This window comes from Augochlora pura, chromosome 6 (genome assembly GCF_028453695.1).
Source record: "Augochlora pura isolate Apur16 chromosome 6, APUR_v2.2.1, whole genome shotgun sequence".
Lineage (NCBI taxonomy): Eukaryota > Metazoa > Arthropoda > Insecta > Hymenoptera > Halictidae > Augochlora > Augochlora pura.
This window is the reverse complement of record NC_135777.1, coordinates 23,863,508-23,888,208: the sequence shown is the minus strand read 5'-3', so window position 1 is coordinate 23,888,208 and position 24,701 is coordinate 23,863,508. Positions and strand designations below refer to the sequence as shown.

The 24,701-nt window shown below is 34.9% G+C and overlaps 3 protein-coding genes and 1 long non-coding RNA gene across 10 annotated transcripts; 2 read left to right on the top strand and 2 right to left on the bottom strand.

Moving 5' to 3' along the window:
- Positions 1-194: 194 nt before the first annotated feature.
- Bugz (Bub3 interacting GLEBS and Zinc finger domain protein) lies at positions 195-12,976 on the bottom strand. Of its 5 annotated transcripts, none has more exons than XR_013494233.1 (7): positions 12,237-12,976; positions 10,992-11,118; positions 10,548-10,912; positions 10,037-10,370; positions 9,411-9,807; positions 5,245-5,546; positions 195-1,117 (listed from the first exon to the last, which is right to left on the bottom strand). XR_013494233.1 is itself a non-coding variant. In XM_078183098.1 (7 exons), the coding sequence occupies exons 1-6, from the start codon at positions 12,275-12,277 to the stop codon at positions 8,207-8,209; spliced, it is 1,362 nt and encodes a 453-aa protein (XP_078039224.1). In that variant the 5' UTR covers positions 12,278-12,976; the 3' UTR covers positions 195-5,546; positions 8,178-8,206. The 5 variants fall into 5 exon arrangements, 4 of the variants coding, with proteins under 4 accessions (XP_078039224.1, XP_078039223.1, XP_078039222.1 ...); XM_078183098.1 differs by adding an exon at positions 8,178-8,304 and having other exon boundaries at positions 195-5,546; XM_078183097.1 differs by having other exon boundaries at positions 195-8,304.
- Positions 12,977-13,119: 143 nt separating this feature from the next.
- Positions 13,120-19,639, top strand: LOC144471224 (uncharacterized). 2 transcript variants are annotated; one of them, XM_078183081.1, is made up of 9 exons: positions 13,120-13,542; positions 13,954-14,080; positions 14,464-14,587; positions 14,703-14,782; positions 14,884-15,059; positions 15,145-15,350; positions 15,421-15,693; positions 18,591-18,860; positions 19,041-19,639. In XM_078183081.1, the coding sequence occupies exons 1-9, from the start codon at positions 13,414-13,416 to the stop codon at positions 19,258-19,260; spliced, it is 1,605 nt and encodes a 534-aa protein (XP_078039207.1). In that variant the 5' UTR covers positions 13,120-13,413; the 3' UTR covers positions 19,261-19,639. The 2 variants fall into 2 exon arrangements, with proteins under 2 accessions (XP_078039207.1, XP_078039206.1); XM_078183080.1 differs by having other exon boundaries at positions 13,121-13,542; positions 18,588-18,860.
- A 474-nt stretch (positions 19,640-20,113) lies between these two features.
- LOC144471223 (myotubularin-related protein 9) lies at positions 20,114-22,999 on the top strand. Of its 2 annotated transcripts, none has more exons than XM_078183078.1 (7): positions 20,114-20,832; positions 20,940-21,105; positions 21,185-21,477; positions 21,547-21,650; positions 21,825-22,129; positions 22,200-22,523; positions 22,597-22,999. In XM_078183078.1, the coding sequence occupies exons 1-7, from the start codon at positions 20,674-20,676 to the stop codon at positions 22,995-22,997; spliced, it is 1,752 nt and encodes a 583-aa protein (XP_078039204.1). In that variant the 5' UTR covers positions 20,114-20,673; the 3' UTR covers positions 22,998-22,999. The 2 variants fall into 2 exon arrangements, with proteins under 2 accessions (XP_078039204.1, XP_078039205.1); XM_078183079.1 differs by having other exon boundaries at positions 20,733-20,864.
- LOC144471252 (uncharacterized) lies at positions 22,926-24,453 on the bottom strand. Its single transcript, XR_013494237.1, has 2 exons — positions 23,884-24,453; positions 22,926-23,655 (listed from the first exon to the last, which is right to left on the bottom strand). It is a non-coding gene; the product is annotated as an uncharacterized LOC144471252 (long non-coding RNA).
- Positions 24,454-24,701: the final 248 nt, after the last annotated feature.

Here is a 24,701-nt window from a genome sequence, read left to right as displayed (position 1 = left end):
AGGTATGTATATGTGCATATATTTATGTATCTATACAGATACACATAGATACATTACACACGCATACACACACGGTGCTGAATGAACAGTATACAAACGAATCGTTTCCTTTGCGAAAAAAAAAGGTAAACGTACCGACGAACCTTCGAGCGAGATATTTCCCAGAACGACAGGCTACGCCCAATCTTTCGAGCTTTCCACAGAACGTCTTTATTCGAAACAAGTTGATAATGTGACACTCAATAAATAACAGAATTTCTACATGTCCAATTCTGCCATCGGATTGTCCTGCCGAATCCAAGAACGAAAGGAAAGCTCGGCGAAGAGAGAATGTCCCCAAATGATTATTTTGCCAGACGGTTTTTTTTCTCTCCGTGGTGATCGTGAAACAGTCACCGGCCGGGATTCGGTTTCAGTTTTTTTTATTTTTTTTTGCAGTTTCTTTTTCTTTCTTAACGGTCCGATTGTTTCGGGGGGGGGAGGGTTGGCACGCAACAACCGATATCGCCATCGATCGTCGAGAAAACAATGAACTCGTAGAGAGAGACCGCGGGGCGGTGGAAACGTATGAGTGCCCACCGCGCGCGATTCGGAAAGACAACCTCTGAAAATGAAGTATACTCATAACGATGTGTAGTTTTTTTTAAAAGGTACGTACACGTGTTGTACGGCACGGTATGCTGTTTTCATAATTTTTTTTCTCGAACTACTGGTAGAAGTCGAGTGAAAGAATAGACAAACAGGGTGCCTACTGAGGTAAAACCTTCTTCACGAAGAAAAAAAAAGAAGTGTCTAATACTCGCACGTACTACTTTCGTGTGTGCTCTCACGATCGAACGGGCTCGTTTTAGTTAACAGTACGATTCGTAAACTCATATAGTGTATATATATATATATGTATGTATGTATATATATACGTTCCGTATTATTTTGTTTTGTTTTTTGGGTATCTTTGTTTTCAGTTTTTCGTTTGTATTATTAGGTTTTTTTTTTGGTTTTGCTGTCTTTTTTTTGTTAATCGAGCACAAAAGGTCTCGTGAATTTTAGTCGCAGCCTCCTCTTGCACCGTCTTCGCCACACTTTCGCAATACGGTAACACGTGCCGACTTCCATTCGTCTGAAAGCATGAAACGGTATGAAAAGTTCGAGCTTCGGCGATTGAAATTCCCGGGGAGCAAGATTTCGATCACCGGTCCCCCACCGTGGGCGATACGGTGATTTTATACAAAGTGTGTTTGCTCTTATATTGTTTTTTTTTCTCTTGCTTCTCTCTCTTTTTGTTTGTTATCATCTCTCTCATCGCTCTCTCTCGCTCTCGCTCTCTCGTCACGTGAATTCTCGCAGACTAAATATGTATGGTATATATGTGTCTGTATACTTAAGATCGCAAAATACATCGACATGAACAATTTGCTAAAACGGTCAACTCTCTGCGTCATTGTTTGCTATATCAATAGACACCCTGAGAAAGAAACAGAACAGATAGAAAAAAGAGAAACTGTTCAGAACGACAGTGGAGAAGACGAAAGGAGGGGAGAGTAGTTCTTTCCGAGGGATGTGCTGTTGAGTTCGTTCTTTCTGTTTTTTTTTTCTTTCACTTTTTGGTGGCATTCTTTTTTTTGTTTTGTTTTTCGTCCGATCGTCGAATCCGATGTCGATTTAGAATTGATTGGATATCGATGTTGCGCGCGAATAATTTAGGAGTTTTGTTGTCCCCGAATGGATTTTATATCGAAACCGGACATTACTCCTTCGGAACAACAGCGGTTGTAAACTCCGCGATCGGATCAGAAGAAAAAGTCGGTGGTCGGGTTTTGTAGAGGATAAAGTAAAGAAAATGGCGTGAGTCGAGTGTAGAGAGAGCTGGTGTCAGATTTTGTAAGCACCCTCTGTACTTACCACTCACTCATGCGTCGCCAACATGTTCCTTGCAAAGGAAGAAGGCTTTCTCGGATCGAATCGGTTACTTCTGCTTTAACGGCCGACAAACTCTATAGTCGTTGGTAAAACTGCTCGTTAAGATTTTCAGAACCGCGTCTCGTCCGAAGTGAAAATAAAATGATAGAGGTGAACACGTTTGCCTACACTTATCCTGTAAGTATTAACTTTTCTCCTTAGTACCGTCAGGTAACCGAAGACGCGGCAAGAGTCACGGACACGTGACCGGTGACCGTACGAGAATGACAAAGACTATTATAAGCAAATAAAAGCCATTCCTTCCTGATATGGATGAAATACATATTGTTTCTTACGGTCTATCGAACATCGCGCGAATTAGTTTACAGCGATAACGCGCTACAGCCGTTCGCCTAAATTCGTTGTCAGAGAAGCAATTATCGAATTTAACTTCCTGTGTTCTTATTGCTTTTTTTCGTATAAATGCATCGGCGGCACACTGTTTTAAACGCAATTACATTTTCGTTTTTAATCGAACAATTTTGCCTTTTAGACTATTATGCGTCGTTTAACGTTTATTATTTGATACTTTACTTTTATTTATCTTGCACTGAATGAACTACGCTATTTCGGCTACGCTACTCTTTTGATCGTAAAAAATCTAACGTTATAGAAGATTCTTATTATGTTTATAGATAATTTTACGTCGTTACATGGATAAATGAAAGACTGTTTTCTATTAACACAGAAGTACTACTGTTCCTCCTATTGTATATAATTTTAGTTCGATAGTTATAATGCGAGACTTACGTTCGGAATTGGTAAATTTATATAAAAATGCTAAAAAACAATGAATTTTTAGCCAATACAAGTATTTCGATATGCACCTTAAGTTACATTAAATACAAACGTTCTCAATGAAGAAAGAATGACTTGATCGTGTCAATAAAAGTACGTTATTCTGTGTAGACGAAAGAAACTATACATAGATTATGTGTATATATATATTATTATATTAATGTTAAAGATATCGATAACCATAAAATGACAGGAAGTTAAATTTCAGCGGGTTCACATTATCTTATTCCTCTATCATCTCTATCATTTTCTTTGCACTCCTGCTCGGGAGATTTTTTGCATTTAGAATATCATTGTATGTGCGACGTGTTTAAAATGATATTTCAGACCTACTCTGGAAGCTGAATTCAGCACTCAGAAATTAAACAAACTGTTGAAACAGTGTGCTAGAATTTGCCCTGTATTCAAATTGCTGTCGTTTTTCTATTCTTATTTAGAAGCTCATTTATAAATAAAAGTTGTTTACGGTAACTAATAAATTAACTAACAAATTGTTTACCGGAACTAATATAAAAATTTCCATAGTATCAATATCTTAACTGAAATGAGTACAATGTTTCCAATATCTTCGTACAACAGTGTAATAGATACTTTAAAATTTTTTCAATTCGATTCCGACTTAAACTCATGCTTTTTTTAAATAGATTGAACGTTTTGTATATTTTTAATGCAGTGTCAAAAAAATCTTTTAAATAGACTTGATTCAAAATTATTTTCACGCAACTGGATAAAATATCACTATAATATTTACCGAAAAACTTTTTTATGTTGATACGGTGACAAAAACACCAATCGATATCTTTTTCCATTTTTAATTTTTAACTTAGGAAACAAGGCAAAATGAAACATACCTTTCCATGAGATAATTTAATTGTTTGAATGTGCTGAATTAAGCTTTGATAAGACAGCGATGTTATATCTTGTACACTCGGAGAAGAGATATAGTGAAATTTCAGTACTGTTTAAATAGGTTAAATATTGACCTATGCAATTTTGTAATGAACATAGGCAAACTCTATATAATAGATTTTTGAAAATGGAAATACAAAATCCAATTAAAAAGATTCTCAAGAAAAAATAAACGAGCATAAATAATAAAAAAGAAACCAGTTAAAGTGCACTTTATGTTTCAACAATTATTAATAGTTTTACGCTACAATATTAATACCATTGTATCCCATCACTCTATTTCAAGTAAGATTTTTAAGAATGTTTTTCTTGCAACTTGTAAGAGAAATTATTTTTTTTTAAATAATTTTCCGCTGTTATTTTCACTTGGAATAATTTTGTTTGAAGATATGTAACTCTCTATACAGTTCAAATGTGTTACTGAGAATGCATACCATATCTCTTCTAATTAAAAATATGTGTACACATAGTACTCCGAACACTCTTGTTCGCAACAAGAGGTATTAGGAGCCCAGTGTACATCGACAGCATTATGTAGTGAAAATTCTTTAACATATTCTTTATTATAAAACAAAATATACTCTAAATTTTCGTTGAATGAACGTCCGTAGAAATTGTGTATCGACCGCGCAAAAGCAAGCCGATTCGATCTGAAGCGTTAACAAAATAAAAGTTGTGACAAACTAACCTGAGGCGACAGAATATTCACACTGCGGCTAACGTATCAATATATATTCCCTTTTACGCAAGTAGAATCGAACTGCTGGTTTCTATTGTTTCATCGAACGTATTGAAAATCAGGAAATCGAGGCGCGTGGTGAATTGTTTAGGCGAATTTCGTTTCCAGCTGCAGTGTGAAGGGTCACCTTTCCGCAATCGCGTCTCTCCAAGAGAACACTGGTGCAGAGGCTGAGAAACAGCGAGTGGAAACGGTCTACCATGAAATAATAGGATGAATAGATAGTTTATACAGTGTTCACTCTACTTAGACTTACCGATCGAAAGATTTACAACATCTTTCAAGACTGACTCGATATATTTGTATCACAACAAGTAACGTAAAATTCTTAGCGTACGACTTTGCAACAATACAACGTCTGCCGTCGGCAGCTCCACGAGTTTTCGCTCAATACAGCCATCATCAACGAGACAATAGTCAATAATTGTTGTATAAAACTACAACTTTCAATAGCAGGTACACAGATAATTATCAATATTAATTAATTAAAGATCGATAAAAGGGGTCGTAAAATCCCTATTGCACCTTTCGAGCGAACAACAAAAATTATTGGTTTCGCTAATAGACGAAACCGAATTGTACGTTGCTCGTCCAGCGATTCATCGAACTCCTTCAGGGCACAACTCATTTTGCATGGCTATATTTCGTACACGTAAAAAATTGTATAATTATTTGCTTTTCTTTATCTTTTTTTTTACTGTTTTCTGTTATTTTTCGTCTGAATCAGCCAATCGAGGAAGGAACTAGCCGACCGTTTCCACTGCACCTGGTAAACCCTCTCAGGCATTGACGTGATGTGTTTTGCAATGACATATAATTAAAAAAACAAAGATTTTGCTAACTTCGTGTAAACTTCGTGGGAGAAGATGCGTCAAGTGCAGCCGCGGCCGATCAACGAAGTGTGTCCACGCGAACTAACATGTTTTACGCGTGCTTCTTCCCTCTTCTCAGTCAGGTCCGGACCCTAATAAAATTTAGGGGCGGGCCCAAAGCACGAAGTGCAGTGGCGGGGTGGGCCCGTCCATTGGAGGTGATCATCTGAAGCGTGGGTGCATCATCGGAGCCAACATGGGCGCACCAGGGAAACCCATTGGGGCTGCAAATGCAGGGTGCATTGCGCCCGGTGGTAACGCTCCTATCATACCTGCAAATCACAATGCATCATAAATAAGTACATCCGCATAACATTTTCCCTCCCGCTCCATCCATTGTTTGTATTTTGCTTTTTTTTTCTTTTAAATTACTCTCATTTGATATTTTTTTTACCAATTTATATATAGTCTTCATATATATATATATATATACTTACGTCGCAAAGAATGATAGTTAAAACATAAACAAATAAAACTCTGTGTGTGTGTACGTGTATTTCGAATGCATAAAATACTCTCCTTTTTGTTCTCTTTGTCTTCTTGTTTTTTTTTTTCTCGTTTCACGAGAATCATGTATCCTCACCCGACCCGAACCCACCCTTTTTTCAATTGGATACCACGAATGGACGAGTATACAAGAGTTACGGGATTAGAAAAAGATACGTGAGAACGTGATGCAAAAATTTTGCATTCCGGAAATTGATCCAAAGTGTGGTTTTATTATTCTACTAAACGGGAAGTTGCCTGACAGCCGACCGATGGAAATTTTCAGAAATAAAAATATTAAAAGCTAGGTGTTCCCTTTAACTCGAGAAACCAAGGAATCAAACGAACGGTCCTCTATGCTATTCCGTTCGTCTACTCGTTTTAAGTAAGTGACAGGTGATTGAAATAGACAATAAAAAATAACAGAAATTTTACACGATGTACCTACACATAAATAAGTAAAAATAGAAAAAAGAAAGGCAATAGAACAGGAAATGAAAAGTATAATGTATATCCAGAATGAAGTCAAACCTTTTTGAAACGAGCACATGTTGTATCTGCTGGAAGGTTGTGCTCTTTCTTTTATAACGATGTAATGATAGAGACTCGAGTTTTCCTAGGTCTACAGTATACACCCGCAAGGGTTTATTATTAGCAGCCCACCTACGTCTATCTAGCAACTTTATCAATGCGAATTGCCAAACTATTTAAGGTATTGAGCTTAGCATGCAGTGTGCCGCATATGCAATACAGATCACAACAAACGGACAAAATGTGATATACCACACAAAACCTCACACCATACAAAGAAAAGAAACTCATTCGAGATATAATATGTATAAGTTTTTCTCATGATCCGAGAGCGAATCGCTCGGCTGCCAGCCGATCTTCCTAAACACTTCTCCAAAAACTCTTTCGAGGAATAAAAAAGAGTACAACACAAGCCGGAAATATCGTTAGATCTGTCGTTTTTATGCATATTCTGGTTCCGTGGGCAAATCTGATGACGTTGTGAAATTTCAATAATTGTGGAAATGAATTCGTTTAAACCTTCTTCTGACATCGTTACTTCACAGACTGGTAGCGATAACAGACACGATAGATTAAAGAGAATTTCGATTATAATTGTTATTTCCCTCCTTTATCAGTATTAAAGTGGATACCCTCAGTGTTATATGTGTGAGGCAAATTAATTATTACTGTTATAATACGTCTAGGCAAACGTTTTGGGCTAAGTGAAGATTGTTTACCGTAAACTGACTCGATTACTTTGGAATTACTCCTATGACATAAAAGTTGCTCTATGGTGTGAGGAAAATACGTTGCATACGTTCTTGTTGCAAGTTTCCCTTAACGTTACGATGTATACCGCAATAAGGACAACGGCAACGGAAAATAAACCCTTACCTCTTCCTTCTTTTAGTAATTTAATTTTATGCGCCAACAGTTTTCTATGAAATACATCCAACTACTTTAAAAAGTCTCATACACAGATTCTGTCTGCTAAATTCCATTAAAACGACAATAGTAGTAACAAAATAACAAAAAATCTATTAAAAATAATTGCGCTAAGTTTCAAGCGAATGCGTTTATTATTTTTCTTTTTCAAAATATTGATTATTATTTTTTAAAGAACTTTTAATTAATGTCGTTTTCCAGTTCTATCGACTTCTGAGTCAATTTTTTTAACTCTGATTTTTTTATTTTGGTGTATGAAACTCGTTAAAAGAAGTTCAAAATTGTAAGGACTGAATACATTGCTGCATTTAACAACTCTAGTAATTAAAACAGAAAAGGCAAACGTACGTTTGCATCAGTAATTTCCGATATAAAGAAGGAAGGGGCAGCTCTATTATTACCGGAACGATGCATGGTCTTCCAAAATGATAACTTCGAACGACTGTCAGTACCGTGCCCAAAAAGCGGTTTCTCACTACTTGTATCACAACACCAGGATTTCAAGCTATATAAGTAATACGAAGAAACAGGATGATAACACTTTTGGCAAGGTAATGGCGAGTGTATCATAAGAAAAATATGGTTTAGTGGAGAGACAGTGTGTAAAGAAGCTAATGAAACAAAAAAGTAAAAAAAAAATTATATGTACGATGAACCAGCCGAGCGGCCGAAAATCGAATTAATTTCATAGTAAGTGGTTTTATCGATTAAGAGAACAAATTTTGTACATATACATACATATAAATAACTACACACATATATATAAATATATAGAAGTGTATGTAAATGTACATATACATATATGTATATATATACGTATAGTATGTGTATATATACGTATACCTACGTCACATGGAAGAATCGCGAATTATGTATTGCAAATTGAAAAGCAGGCATATTATATATGTTTCGCGATCATAAAAAAATATATAAATCTAGCGTAATCGTGCTTCTGGTACCGAGTACTCTAGTTTCGAGAGGAGGCATTTCACGTCCAAAGGGTCGTGATGTGTCCAAAATCAAAGTGTGGCTGTCCGGCGTTGAAGGAATCAGAACAGATGCAATATCGTTGGCCGCTCGACCCACCTGCCCAGTGACAATAATATAAATATACAGAAATTTATATATATATATAAATAGGTGTATTAATGTGACAATGATGATAATAATAATCATAATCATAATAATAATAACAGTAATTAATAATTAATAAGAATAATAATAAATATAACGATGTGTATATATATATACATTATATATTTATCTATATATTATATAAATATATACACATATATGGCTATATATATATGTATATATAGGCCACGTCACCGCATGCTAATTGCTAAGGACCAACCTTGTTGCGCTTGTATAAAACACAGTTTTAGTAACCAGACTGGGTTCGTTCGACACTCACCAAGGAGTGACTGGGCACCCTGGAAACGCACCGTTAAAGCATAAACGTACAAAACACGCTGTCACAAATTCTGGCATACAGGTGAATCCTGAGCGTGCTAGTATCTGAACAGTCATACTCTCCTCTTTCCCTTTCTCTCTTCACACAGTTTTCTGAGATCTGAATATCTTTTATGGGCCACATGGGAGACTGATCTTTTTATAAAGTATTTCTCTATCACTCACAGCCATTCATATAACTTATGACTAGCCATTGGACAAGCCTAATTTTATTGCCATAGGAATGGGCAAGGGTTGCTCAGTGAACGGATGAAGTGCAAAGGTATAGTATACTATGAATGTCAGATGAAAACATTTTTTGTCTCAATGATAAAACTATATTTACAATAAATGAATCATATAAAAGTTCAAGCTTTCGGATGTAATTACCGTTAGAAAAATATTTGTTTCATTTGGAAACATTCAAGTCTCTTTACATTAGATCCAACGAAATTATTATACTGTTACAATCGAGGAGTAATAATATGCAATGTATGTATAAAACGTTACCTAATTTTGGCACTTCAATTTTAAAATCCTACTCTTCCTGTTTTGCTCAAATAGGAAAATAAATGTTAAGACCGTGTGATTGACAAACATTTTTTAAAATGCTCTAGATTGTTTGGAATTGAAATACTGTAAAAGTGTTTGAGCGATTTAAACACTTATACTCGTAAACGGATCATGATGGAATACCCTTATCGGAATGGGAATAAAGACATAAAATTATAAAGACTTACCTGGTGGCAGGCCCATGGGGGGCGGTCGCATCATGTTACCTCCATGAATCAGAGTGGGTGCAGCTAAGGTCATAGTAGGTCGCATGAGCGGTGCCATCAAAGCGACAGAGCTAACAGGCATTGCTGCTGATGCAGGAACCATAACCGCTTGTGGAGGTCTCTGAAATCTCTGTTGTTGTTGAAGAGCATTTAACGCTGCCTGTTGCCTCTGTTGCTGATCCTGAAACGCAGCAGCTGCGTTAGCAGCTGCAGCTGCTTGTTGTTGTTGTTGCTGTTGCTGCTGCTGTTGTTGCTGTTGTTGTAATGCGGCTACTTGCTGATTAGCTTCAGCCTGTGCATTGCGCGCTTCCTCACTTTGCCGCCGTTGATATTTCGGAAGTCTTGCTCTAATTTCTTCCTAAAATATAGAATATTTCGTTAGTTACCTCTTATATTAAATATGTGACATGATAACTGTTTTACAGCCGTTGACGCAGTCAAATAAGCCTTTCTCAACATGTTAAAAACACACGGATCATGTAGCATGTAATTATAAATTCATGAAAATAATAGTAAGTGGCATTCAATTAAAGCTTTGCATTGGAATCACCGGCTGCGATAGAGTTAGTAGTTACTTGTCAACTCACTAGACTTAGATCCTCTGGTGGATGAATGATTTTAATGGCAGCACTAGTAGTTGCTATAAGATTTACTTTTTGATCATTTCCAATATTATTACTAGTGGTGGTATTACTATCAGCATTACTGTAAGCAGGGAATGTTGGTTTAACTGGTCCTATCGATCCACCAGCTACTGATGTAATTGGTTTGAAATCTGTGCCCAAAGGAGAAGTCACAGCTGTGGACGCAGCCGTTGAAACAGCTGCAGCACTTGGAAATAATGGGCGAGACGGTGGAATAGATGCACCTGACACCGGCGGTTGTATACCTGGAGGCATGTTTGGCATACCAGGCATCATACTACAAAAAAGAAAATAGAACTAATTATTTCGTTTTTACATCTCTTTTCCCTGCTAACGGTACATATTTTTTCTTAAAACATTAAATGTGTATTTACCTAACTTGTATTAAATTAATATCACAAAAGTTATTCTTCTTTCACGTTGTCTGCTTTTGAAAGAAAAAAAATATACATACCCAGGTCCCATGAAAGGTGGACCTACAGGACCCATAGGTCCCATCATATGGTGCATGGGTGGTGGGAACTGGCCCATTGGTGGCATACCAGGATGAGCTGCCATACCTGGCATTACACCTGGCATCATATTTGAACCTGTGGGCATTGCTCCTGGTGCAGAACCCAATAAACCCTCTGGTTTTGTCTTTTTCCTGACAGGTTCATCTTCGCCAGAGCTTGGTGAACCGGGCCTGCCTCCATTTCTTTGCCTTTCATGTTCTTTCGCATCGCTCGGTGGTATGCCTTCCATACCATAAATTTCTATTTCAATATTACTACGATTGGGCAATGAATTTGGAACCTTATCTATTGCTTCTTTGTGCACCTAAAAGGAATTAAAGTAACAATTACTTTCCAGCTTTAATTTTACTATAAACTTATTTCATAGTTAAAAAGTTTATTACCTGCATACAATGTATACTGAGTCCTGGTCCCGTATAAAGTTTTTTATGACAAATATGACACTTGAAATGTTTTGCTTTTTGGTGTTGTATCAGAATTTTCTCATCTTCAAATTCTCGATTACAATACCTACAGCAACTTGTTAAGGAAGCTTACATAATTTAACTAGAAATTCTAGAATATTTTATTTTATGATTATTGTTATATTTGATAAATAAATAACTTTAACTTACATCATTTACACAAGCAGAATTGTATGGGAAAGATTTTGAAAAAAAGAGTAGCAATATATGATACCACTATCAAAATTTATCTTGGTTAAAACATGAATCCAAATTGTACACAAGATAACATATATATATAAGTATCAATGGAGTATTGAATTTCAATTCTAAGATATAATTTTCGAGTATGTTAACATTGAAAACTTTAATGAAACCGAAATTTCTTTTTAATTCGAGGAAAATCAATTATAACACATCAAAATGCTAATAGTATCATGATTATAAACAAGTAAAAATTATTTGAGTAACCAAAAGAAATTATATAAAGTTGTTGTTAAAATATTTAAAAAAAAAATAACGTTTTTGATATAATTTTCTGTGAACTTAAGTCTTCATATCTGGCTATCTAAATTAACAGCATCTTTATTCAATTCTGGTGTTAGTAGAAACTATATCTAAAATATTCTACTGTGTAAACATTATAAAGATATTTATAACATCGATATATAGTACTATTAGTCTTGCTAAAATTGTTTGAGAAATGTTAAAAAAAGTCCAACTGATAATAATACTAATAATTTAATATTTTGATGCGTTATTAAATAATATTAGTATCTGTTTGAAGATTTTAGAATTATAGATGCTTTTAAAAGAATGAAAATATATTGCATGAACATAAGTGGTTGGGTTAAAGAACCGTAATTTATATATAAAAATCTGTGATAATAGCATACAAATTACAGTTAAGTATAGTTACTAACGAAATATTGATTTCTTAAAGAATCAGTCATTCTAACTCTTCCAATACATTTATCGCGGTTAAAAAAATACTCTGTAACACAATAACGATTTTCACCTCTAAAATAAGATACGGCAACTATGAACAATGTAAAACTTACTACGACACGAAGGTATTTTTAATCAAACTATGATAAAATAACAGAAATAATGACCGTGATTTATGTTCTAAAAATACAGTTACGTAAAGTATCCCCCAAAGAAGGGTGTTTTGGAAAAGGATACCAACACCAGGGCCTCGATTGCTTCTTCTTTTTGCGTCCCATTCTGTCTTGACGGCTTTCAACAATTTAAGATCAGCAAAAATATGCCAATTAATAACGTTTTACATCTACGTAATATGAATTGAAGTGGCAACTAGCTGCACCACACACACACACATAAAAACCGATAATGCAAAATGGCGACTGCATCTTTTCCGTGTTTGACGGAAGAAGCTATAGCCAACAATATCGCGTGAAAGTTTCCAAATTTGAATAGGGAAATTTAAACAGTACTACACCGCTAGCGATTAGAGAGCACTCTCGCAGCGAAAGTATTAAACCAAGAAGATCCTGTGATTCGTCGCATATAGGCGCATCTATAATCTATATTTTATTATACCCATACTTGGACCATATGTTATCAAGTTACATAAATCTCGTTCTTTTAGATGCTGTTAATTACACGCATGTATATGTTTTAATTTCTATCAACAATTTGGAATATGTAACGTTGATTTAAATGCCTTAGCATGGAGGTTCAAGATGAAATCCCTTCATTCTGATTAATCTACTTTGGTAATCCGATGATAAGACTGGATTAAATATGTAACATTGTACATAGTACATATTTACATATTCCAATCGTCGATAAACGCTTCTAAATCGGCTACGTTCTCAAATGATTTTTAAGTTGCCGACGCAGTAAAATAGAACAATTGGAAATCGATTTTCTGTATATATTTTGGAAAATGAACATACAACGTACGTTTTAATTCTTCGATCTTCAACGAAGGTCCCCGTTTCCATTTACATTTTAGTTCTTGAGTCGACACCAGATGTCGTAATTCTCTCGAATTTCCTTAACTTCCACGCATGCCTTTCGGTGCAAGAATTTGCATCCCAGCCGTTGCAGACAGCTGATCCGATGATATCCTGACGTCCTGCACTGCATATTGTTGATCGTGTAAAAGTGTCTAATTGTGAGAAAAGCATTTTAAACATAACGAGATCATCTTTCCATATACCTTTGAAAATTCTACGTTGCTCGTCGCATGGTAGAACGCCTACAAACAATGAGTGGATGAAATTGTTCGTCGACGTTAAATGGATGCGAAACGTATTGGGAAACAGAGAAACAGAAACCTTGTAATTCGCTCGTCTCGCTTCGAATCTCGTTTATTAGACTACAGTAAGCGGTTATGGTATATTTGTCAGGTGTCTGGGGCATGGGAGAGACTAAATCACAGTGCCATAACACAACAAACAGTTCTTCCTCCTTTCTTCAGGAGAATGACGAAGAAGTCGCGCTGTTACCACTCTCGAATCAGGTGAGTCGTGTCCGTGTTTCCTGCGCCATTGTCCGAACGAAATTATGCCCCAGATTTTCATCATTCCTTTACAGTTACAGTATTTAATGTTTTCTTGCCGTGATCGAGACTGTTCTAGTCATCATTCGATCGAATTGCAATTAGCAACGATGCGAATACGTACGCGAGCGTTTAAATATACCTCGTGACTAAGTTTTTACTGTTATTGTATTTCCAAGAAAGGAGGATATGCATGTCATAAAAGTAAAATTTATGGATGTGTTTTCTTTTCAGAAGTGGACATATACGTACATAATTATACCTTTCACCTTTCTCAAATACATTATTATACATTGTTAATAACATTTTAGAAGGAAACAAATTATTTTGTAATATTTATTCATTCTTTAAAATATTTATATTTCTTTATAGGTCGGTGGACATACAAGATTGCTCTTACTTAACCAGAATACTATTTGCAAACCACTGAATTGTAGAGAACTTGATTTTTATCAAAACATTCCACAAGATATACAAATCTTTGTCCCAAAATTTAAAGGTAAGTCCATTCATAACTATTACTTATGCACTTTTTACTGCCTTTTTTAATTCTTTCTTATCCTTTATTATTTATTTCAAGTTACAAGTTTTCAGAAATTATTCAACATTTATATTATTTGTGTTTTATATTTCACATGTTATTTCACAGATGTCTTAGATTATTTAATGTATTAAGTATTAATTAACGTATTAATTTAGTTAATAAAACTTTGTTTTCTAAACATACTCTTTAGTATGTGTCATTAATAGTAGATTGATATAGCAATTGAATTTCTTAATATTATGAGTTGTACCTTCAAATTATTATAATATAACTGCACTGTGTAAAGTGTTAGCAAAGTAATGCAGATACTATATTTTGTGACTATACTGTTTTTGAAGGTGTTATGCAAGCTTCCAATAGTGAAGAAGTTAAATTAGAGAAACGATACAGTCCCAGCTTTAGAGAACAGGACAGTAGACAAGGACATAGTTCAACAAAGAGGAAGAGAGATGATGTTCTTAGGTATAATGTTGTAAATTATTATTGGATTATATTTGAACATATGGAATATCTAAATAATTTTTTATATCACAGCACAAGTACTTGACCACTGGGTTTTCTTTTATTCTCCTTTTAGAATGAAAATTCATCGAGATAACACTTTAATGGGAATACCAAGGCCAGGAGTGCATTTGGATAACACATCTAACAGACAGTGTATGTACTATATTCTATACAAATAACAAATTATTGTAATTAGAAAATTATCATTTTATTGCTTATAAATAATTATATAACTCTTTTATACGAAAATGTAGATTTTCTTCTATTGGAGAACATAACTTCGCGATATACACATCCATGTATATTAGATTTAAAAATGGGTATCAGACAGCATGGTGATGATGCGTCTGCCGAAAAACGCAGCCACCAGATTGCAAAATGTGCTGCTAGCACATCAGCCTCGTTAGGCGTTCGATTATGCGGAATGCAGGTTAGTTTGTACACTATTCTTTAGTGCTCGTAAGATAAAAAAGAAAACAATCGGCTTTGTATAATAAAAACAAAAATGATGCTAGGCGTATCAAGCTGATGCCAATCAATATGTCAAACGAGACAAATATTGGGGTAGAGAACTAAACGAAGAAGGTTTCAAGGCAGCATTGTATAGCTTCTTCCATAACGGTTACCGTTTGAGGACGGTAGTCATTGAAAAAGTTGTATCCCGGTTGGATCAGTTACGACGTGCGATCGAAAGACAAAGCAGCTATCGTTTTTATTCCTGGTAACTATAGCTAAGTTTAAATGATTAGAATAGCTAGTGCTATAACTAATTGTTCTAAATCTTCTGTTAGCTCCTTATTAGTTGTATATGAAGGATATCACATAAATGATTTTTCGAATCATTCGTCGTCCACATTACAAACAGAAGAAGAGTCAACCAACTGTAGTTTCGTTGATGATGTTGCTCATAGCTCAGAAACATGCTATGATGCAGACGCAAGTAACAGTTCCACAGACTATAATCTCTCCATTCAGGAGGAAATTAGTCAAGCAACTTTACACAAAGGATTTGGCGAGGCAGCCGCAAGAGGGGCCAAAAATACTGCTATTTTCTACCCCGCAAGGTTTGTGATCAGCTATTTTTTATTTTGTTTACTGATCGATTGTAGACTTCGTGAATAATTTTCTGCAGATAAAGAAAAAGAAAACAAACAATTGGTCGTACTGTTTCGATTCGACACACTCAACACGAGACAAAAATCATTAATTGAAAACTATTGGAGATAATATGCTTATCACGAAGCAGTGTACATGTAACACTTTCATCATATCAATAATCCCTCTTCCCCTTCCATTAAAAGTTTCATCTCTTTGACAATCAACAAGTCGAAAGTACTTGTTACTTTTCAAACAATATCATTGCTGATCTTATCGCATAAATATACTTATCTACATGACTCGGGACAGAACGACCTCAATTAAATTCCTATCGTTGTGATGCTGCCATATCGATCTCGCAAAAACTAAAAATGCAGATCAAGTGTTTACTCTCCTTAAACGTTTTTATAAAATCGTTTAGTCCTTCTTCTATTGCTCTGTTCCGTCGTTCATTCGCCCTTCCATTTGCTGATTTACTTATGCCCCAATCTTAATGTATTACAACACTAGGAATCTAATTATTTTTCTCTTATTCGACAATTTACGATTACATGCATTCATGTACGTTTGTTAACGTTTATAAGATTTTAAATCGATGTGTTTAATCCTCCGATATTTTGTACGAAAACAAGAACAATTACTAATGAAATATGAATTTAGTAAACATAGATTTTTAATTTGTCAATTGTTATCTTTTGCCTTAATTCAATTTTGATTGAAGATTTTATTTCGAAAATTAACATAACGATATACCCGAATGTTTAGAGATTGTACCTTGAAATATTCTTCAGAATATTGGAGGGTTGATTACGAAAGGTAAAAAAAGTAAAGTTGTTACAATGATTTTAGAACAATTACCGGCTTATTTGAGACGCTTTTTGTTAACAAATCGGTTTAGAGGAAATATCGCACCCTCAGTACTTTAGCGTACTAACGTGAACAGATCTTTATCAGCCTCGATGAATTTGTAAGATATATATATCTTCACATATCTGTAACAGGTATCAGCTGTTCACTGCTACAAATAACATAGCAATGTGTACTTTCTGCCTAGTAGCGGAATGTTTACGTGTAATTAGGTCGTCGGATATTAAATAAGAAACCAATTGAGGAATTTTGATCATTGGATCACGAATCATGTTATGATTCCACACATGGTTCACAGTGTTTCACTAGCGAGAATTAATATTCATTGAACTCGAAAGGTTTCTTGTTTGTTTACAACTGCGGCTGCATGTAACTACGTGTATCTTACTCTGTCGCCTTAACAGATGTTTATAGATGCGTGGTAATCCAGACGTATCGTATCTGCGCGGAAAAAAAAATGAGAGACACGCACGTATGATTATTTGTAAACATTACCATTAAATTTGTAAGTTCATACGTAATATTTAAGTTAATACACTAATGAATTGACAGTGCGATGTTTTCCTAGTTTAAGCATGTATATTTCTGTGTACCGTCACTTTTTAGAAAACTGCTCTTTATTACGGCCGAACTATAATAAAGCGCGGCAATACCAGTCCCTAATCGAGCCCGATCAGTTTCTTGGTAGGGGAGGATCAGAGCTGAAAGTGGTGGATTTCAAAATCCTTTCGTAGGTATACTGTTGCTCATGCGTAGAGTACAGCTCTACAAAAAGTTACTGGGTGCAAACATTTATGAATTAAGGAGAGAGAAAGAGCTTAATGGGACATTGAAATCATTCGGGGCAGTCGAGTCACATGGACATGAACATAAACACTCGACGATAACGTGAATACGAACTCAAATATAACACGTATCCTGTGCACAGTTATGAATGACTAGTTGATTTTCTCCATAAATTGAGAACAATTAGCCGTTTAGATAATAATAGTACAGTTTACTTTTACACGACACAACGAAACAAACAAAATATATACAAGACGTTTAGTAATTGGTGGATTTCTCATGGAAGAGAAGGAGTGAATGTGTGAAAGAGGGAGCGAGAGAGAGAGAGAGAGATAGTAAACAAGAGTATTAGAACACAGTTGTTCCGTTAAATGTCTTCTTTCTGCTTAATGCACAGCACACGTACCGTCTCGTGAGAATAGTAAAAAACGAAATGATTTTCGTAACGCCTTATGAAAGACACTAATAATAATGTCTTTCCTAAGATTAGGAAACGTGTTTTTTAAATGAATTTTACATCGAATCTATACATCGAGATTACATTAAGATTTGTAATTGAAATAAGGGAAAGTAAATGGAAACGCAGATAAGGCATGTGTACCGCATCAGTTTATTATTGTTGTTAACGAAGAATAAAGCATTCTGTGATGATAATTTCACGTGATCGTTCGAGTGATTTTCACGCAACGATGTACAACTGTAAATTAGAAAACCTTATTTGCAGAAACCCATCATTTACTTTGCATCCTGTATAGAGAGATATAAACGTTTTCTTTTATTCGAATATATATGTGACCTGCAGGGCCTGCATGCCCGCGCTACGGTTTGGGCAGTTAAAGGGTTGTTAGTAGATGGTAAGAGGTCATACATTGTACCATGTGGCATCTAAACAAAAGGGGGTGCGTAGACATTTCAGCTCGCATATTCGAAATAACTTTCTGTGCAGATCGATGTTGATGCTAAATTTCCACGTAACATTAGTCCAAAATCACACTATCAGCAAAAAGTAAATACATGTATGTACTTCCTCGAAAGTAGTTCGAGGACAATTGGATCTAACGAGAACGCGAAAGTATGATATTTTTACGCACCTCCGTAGTATACTTTAATCATTCTAATTACATCATATTCAATTACATCGCAAGTAAGTAAACAGAGAAACGTTGTTAATAATGATGACTTTTATGTCATGAACTCATAATCATAGCAGCGAGGAGACTGTTTTCGACGAATCTAGCGACAGCTTGATCGACACAGTGCTTCAAACTCCAAGATACGAACAGTGGATGATTTATGGCAGTTCGAACGACGAATTTTGTTTCGAGCAAAGTTCGGATATCGCAGAGGGTACTAGTTCTGACACGGAAGTTAGATCGGATAGCGGACCAAAAAGACAAAGACACGGAAATCGACTTCTTCGTCTTTACGAGAATGAGGAGAGAACGGAGGAAGAGGTCGAGCGCGACAGTATTTCAAACAGGTCAGAGCTGGTATATGTATTACATAATCTTGAGCTTCCTGTACCCTATGTAAATACAACAGCCTACTCTTCAAAAGGAAAGATCCGAATATCTATGCGAATAATCGTTTCATTTTAATAAGTAACTTATATTACTCAACTATCGTATATTCAAATTGTAACAATCATTTTTATTCGTAGGTACGCATCTTGTAATTATCGGACTAAAAATAAAAAGAAATCTCAAGAGGCGCTCGTCGACGTAAGAATGATCGACTTTGCTCATACAACTTTTGTTCACGGCTCGACGACTATGGCTTGCAATTCGAATTCGACAGTGCATCAAGGTCCGGACTGTAATTTCCTAACCGGTCTCGACAGTTTGAAGCGACTTCTTCTTGAAATTTTGTCCGAGGGCTGAAGATCAGTCAGAGACGCACCCTATATGTACTCGTATTTAAATGACGGGATACATTAAATATTTTCTTGATAATAGAGCAACAGACAAAAATAAAAACCATCACCAATCTGTATCGACAAGTGGGTCAAGTGTTTCGTTTGTGCGAAGGACACTAACGACGAAATACTGATTCCGAAATGCAATTGGTTCTCGTGAAACCGATCTGTATATATTTTCACTGTAGAATTTTATGTTGCGACGTACTATAAGTGTATGTATAGAAAATATTACTGTGTCACATCATGTACATTTCGTGCATGAATCGTGTCTTCAAAAGTATTGTATGAGATTCCTAATACAAAAAGGAAAATATAGAACGAAATTTAAAACATATCTCTGTTTTTTCTATTTTACCGAGACCAACAATTAAAGCCTGTTTTAATTATAAATATTGATAAATCATTTATTTTTATGTATTTTATATTTATAACCGTTTCTTTTGTCATTTCGTAAGTTTTTCCTATACTATTTTATTAAACACTTTTTAAATAAAAATAACATCTAAAACTCGAAATATCGAGTGACTTATACAAAATTAATGTTTTGGTTGAACTTTTACTGATTCATTAACGATGACGATTCACCGCCGAGACTGAGACAGTGTCAGCATTATTGTGTTAGCCTCGCGATTAATGATAAAGAAAGCAAGCGGCGAGCAAGCAAGAGAAAATGATATGATATTAACACAACTACACATGCGAAACAAGTTACACGAACGAACGATATAGCTTGTCTCGTTCTACTCTTTGGTTCAGCCGCTTCCGGTCGTTTATCGTTCTCTTTCTAAAAAAACCTGCGCGGAATTGGATACATAGACAGTAAAATGGTGGAGATAATAATGTTTGCTTGAATAAGCAAAAAACCGTGCATTTTAGATTGCTACATTTGCATACTGAATGATTTACATTACACCTGTTCTGTGGTGACATGAAACCGTTTACAGTGATTGGTTTAATTCTTATATACAGATAGTAACCTCGTTCATGTCTGACAGAGTCGGTATTCCAGAACCACAGACGAAAAGTTACGATGCCTGAGACATCTGTATAGATTATAAGCCTGTGCTTTCACACTATCAGTAATGTTTGTGTAATGTATAATGTATGTGATATGAAGTAAACATGAACGTGGCGATTGACGTTTAACTTCTTCCGTTTATAGCGAAATATCTGATAAAAAGAGATAACTAGAGATTCCGTAAGGTTTACAGTCGATACTTTTACAAATCGCCAGCGGTCACATTTCAATTCATTTAGGGAAACTTCTGCAATGGCTTTGTAAGATCCTCACCTGAGGTTATGCAAAACTGTCACAACATTTGTATTTCTAATATTATCAACGATTCGCGCTTAAAGCATCTGATCGAAGTACATAATGGACCGACTTAGTGACTTCATATTAGTTCCGAAACTCAATAATGTCGTACTAATAGATAAGACTGATGGAAATAGTAAACCCATGATCGGACTATTGTCCGTTTGTATTCATCATATAATTTGGTCGCCCTCGCAAGATACGCGACAAGAATTTTGGGTATGATTTACAAAAAATAAGTTTACATATAAGTATGATTAATTGAAAGTTCATTAACTTTAAATAATAACATTCACAAGTTTCTACAACATGTTTATATTTTTCAGCTATTGTATCGAAACATTGACCTTGTAGAGAGAAAATTAAATACTCAAAGTCCAGGTGGAAGTATTATATTAAAATGCAAGGATTTCCGGATACTGCAGCTGGATATTAATTCAGCAGAAGATTTAATGAATGTTGCTTTGTCCATAGAAAAATTAAGCACTCAAGGTAAAAGATCATGCTTCACATAATGGGATATAGTATTTTGCTATAGGCTACCAACTTTGATTTAACCATTTTATTCCAGAACAAACTTTGCAATATCCTTTCGTATATAGACTACAAACGGTCAGCAATATTAATGTACAAATGGAGGATGGATGGACTGTATTTACACCTGTTTCAGAGTGGTCCAAGTTATTAGCTGCTCATGCGGACGAGTGGCGTATTAGTTATTTAAATAAAGATTACAAAGTTTGCAATTCTTATCCTTCTGCTCTTATAGTACCGCATCATATAGAAGACAAAATTATAATAGCTTCTGCTAATTTTAGAGAGGGTGGAAGATTTCCTCTTCTATGTTACAGGCATGAGGGCGGGGTATGATATGAAGCAAGATAACAAAGTAAATGCATAACGTATATTTAATAAAGTTATTCAATATTGCAGAGTGTTTTACTAAGAAGTAGTCAACCAATGTGTGGTATTACTAGTAAAAGATGCAAAGAAGATGAGAGACTATTAAATGCAGTATTAGGACCAGGAAGACGTGGGTAAATACAGAATTTTTAAAAACTACCTAGTAATGTGTTTAGTGATTTCAAAATAAAACTCTATTTATCAATGTCGATGATTTTGTCAATATGACACGATGAAACGTGATTTTATCAATAATAGAAAGACCATCATCAGGATTAATCTATTCCTAATATATGTATTTTTAACAGTTATATAGTAGATACAAGGACTATTAATCAAGCTCAAAGTTGTAGAGCCAAAGGAGGCGGTACAGAAATTGATGCTGCATATCCTCAATGGCAAAAAGTGCACAAAGCAGTACCACGTCCACATGAGTTAGCAGATAGTTTTTGTAAATTGATAGAAGCTTGCAATGATGTGACATGTTCTACATCTCAGTGGCTCTCAAGACTTGAAAATAGTGGATGGTTGTCTGCTGTACAAAGTGCTCTAAATGCTGCTTGTGTAACTGCTCAATGTCTTCATCAAGCAATAGCAGCTGTATTAGTTCATGGTATGTGATCTACAAAAATGAATTGTAATTATTATAGTACGTTTTGTAATAATACTTGTATTTTAAACAGGAACTGCTGGTAGAGATTCTACTTTAGTGGTAACTAGTTTAGCTCAAACAATATTGAATCCTGACTGCAGAACAGTGCGCGGTCTTCAGGCTTTAATTGAACGTGAATGGCTACAAGCGGGACATCAATTCTTCACCCGTACACGACACGGACCATACCATCTAGCAAATTCCTCAAATTCAACACATGCGCCAGTGTTCCTTCTTTTTTTAGATTGCCTTTACCAGCTACATTATCAGTTTCAATATAGCTTCGAGTTTACAGTAGAATTATTAAGTGTACTATATAACAATGCATATAGTTCTGACTATGGAACGTTCTTAGGTATGCATATATCAGCACACAAATATTCTCATCTTTATATTTTATAATCAGTCTTTTTTTATTAATACTTTAGGTAATTCAGAAGCAGAAAGAGTGAGCCTCCGATTATCAGAACATACCTGTAGCTTATGGTCATATATCAATCAACCAGAAGAACTAGAAAAATGGCTAAATCCTTTGTATGAACCAAATCCTGGAGTTATTTGGCCTAGTGTTGCACCAGTTAGTATTCAATTATGGAAAGAACTTTATCTTTCTTGCACATATATCGCACCATGGAAAGGTTTAATGTCTTGCATAAAGCAAGTAAAACAGAAACACGTGGCAGTACGAAAAGTAGCTGGTCAATTACGGGTTAAAATCAAACAAGCAATAGAAGAAATGCATTTAGGAACTGATGCAACTTGTGAAGTAGAAGCTGAAGATGAACATACTCGTATAGAACAATTAACTCTAGAATCTCAAAATACCTGATACTTAGGTCGCATATATTAAAAAAAGGTACATTTGTGTTATAAACTGCATCAGCTTGCCTTTATTACAATACAAAATTAGTGTACTAAAACTGGCGTTCCCATACAGTTTATTACAAATTTAAACAATTTCATTTGCATTTTACATTTTACACAATCCTTTGAACATTTTTATGATAATATTATGTAAATACAATTATATAAATGTAAATACATATCTATATATACCATGCACCATTACATATACCATTGTCATTTACACTTGTATAATGTAAAGAAAGATATATATATATATATACTTGTTCTGTCCTAGCTACTTATGCATTCATACACATCTTTCATTTGCGGCATCATTAATATGTACAGCAATTCTTTGCAACAAAAGGTTGAAAGAAAATACAAATAAAATCCAATTGCTTTAATCTATACAGAAATTGCATAGTTTTATGTTCATTGAAAAAATAGATTAATCGTATATTCAAATGATTTCATTGGAAAACAATATTTTTCAAGAATGTATTTCGTACATAATTATAACGTCAGTGTAAAAGATTTAGAATTTTTAAAGATTTACGAATTCAATTGTCATCAGTAATGAAAGTTGGCAGACAAGCGGGGGAGACGTGGGGGAGGCAGGTGTTTCTTCAGATACACAAAGGCTGAAATGAATTCAACAGACATTGGCTGAGAAAATGTATACGTACATCTAAAAATTATTATAAAATGCTACACATTCTATAGTTTAGATTCGAAAAACATATGGCAATATTAAAATAAATTTGATATATATAACCGCAGTTTTATACTATCAATGTTAGCCGTAAAAAGGTTTTACAATTTTATTACTCTGCGTGTACTTCTAATTGTTTTTAGTGGTTATTATTTACCTTTATCAATCTCGGTAACATAATTACGTCGAAAGGAAGACTTCTTGTTAATTTAAGTCTACTTTCTACGGATTTGAAGAATTCGATTTTGAGTGTCGGTTTCCCTGGATGAGTGTAGATCTAGTCACGAATAGAATTAAAAGAACGTGGACTAAATTCAAACCCATCCGGGGCCACTGACTGATTTAGTTTCTTATCCTTTAACTGATGAAGGATGAATTGCGAATTATCAAGAAAAATATACATACTCATATTAAAATAAAACAAGAAAATTACAAACTTGGCTACCGACGCTCTCGCAAGGTAAAATGTAGTGGAATGATGTGCTTGAAAATGGAATTGCAGAAGCGCGGGTAGGGGAATCGGGTTAAGGGACAGGATTGGTACAGGTATAGGTACACTCCCTACCTTACCTGTGGTACAAGCAAAACCCTTATAAAGGAAAAGACTTTTTACATATTGAAGTTGTACGAAGAATATCATAATAATGTATAGAATCGAACTAGCGTTTGTGTCGCGTAGTATTTTAAATTATTATGTCGTATTTCAATAATATTTTAATTAATTTAAGTACTTACGTACGTTTTTAAGAAATTTTCCAAGAAACTGTACTATCATATTGTTTATTTCGAACAAGAATGAAGTTGTATACGTATACAATTATGTACGCGATGGTGTTCAGTATGTCACGTGATCGTGCCTTCATTGGTTCATTTCGTTTTGTATAAATGTATATGTGTCATATGTACACTCACACATTTATATAGTTTAAGTTTATACGTTGTAAAATAAAATCTCTAGATTCTGTGTGATTTGTA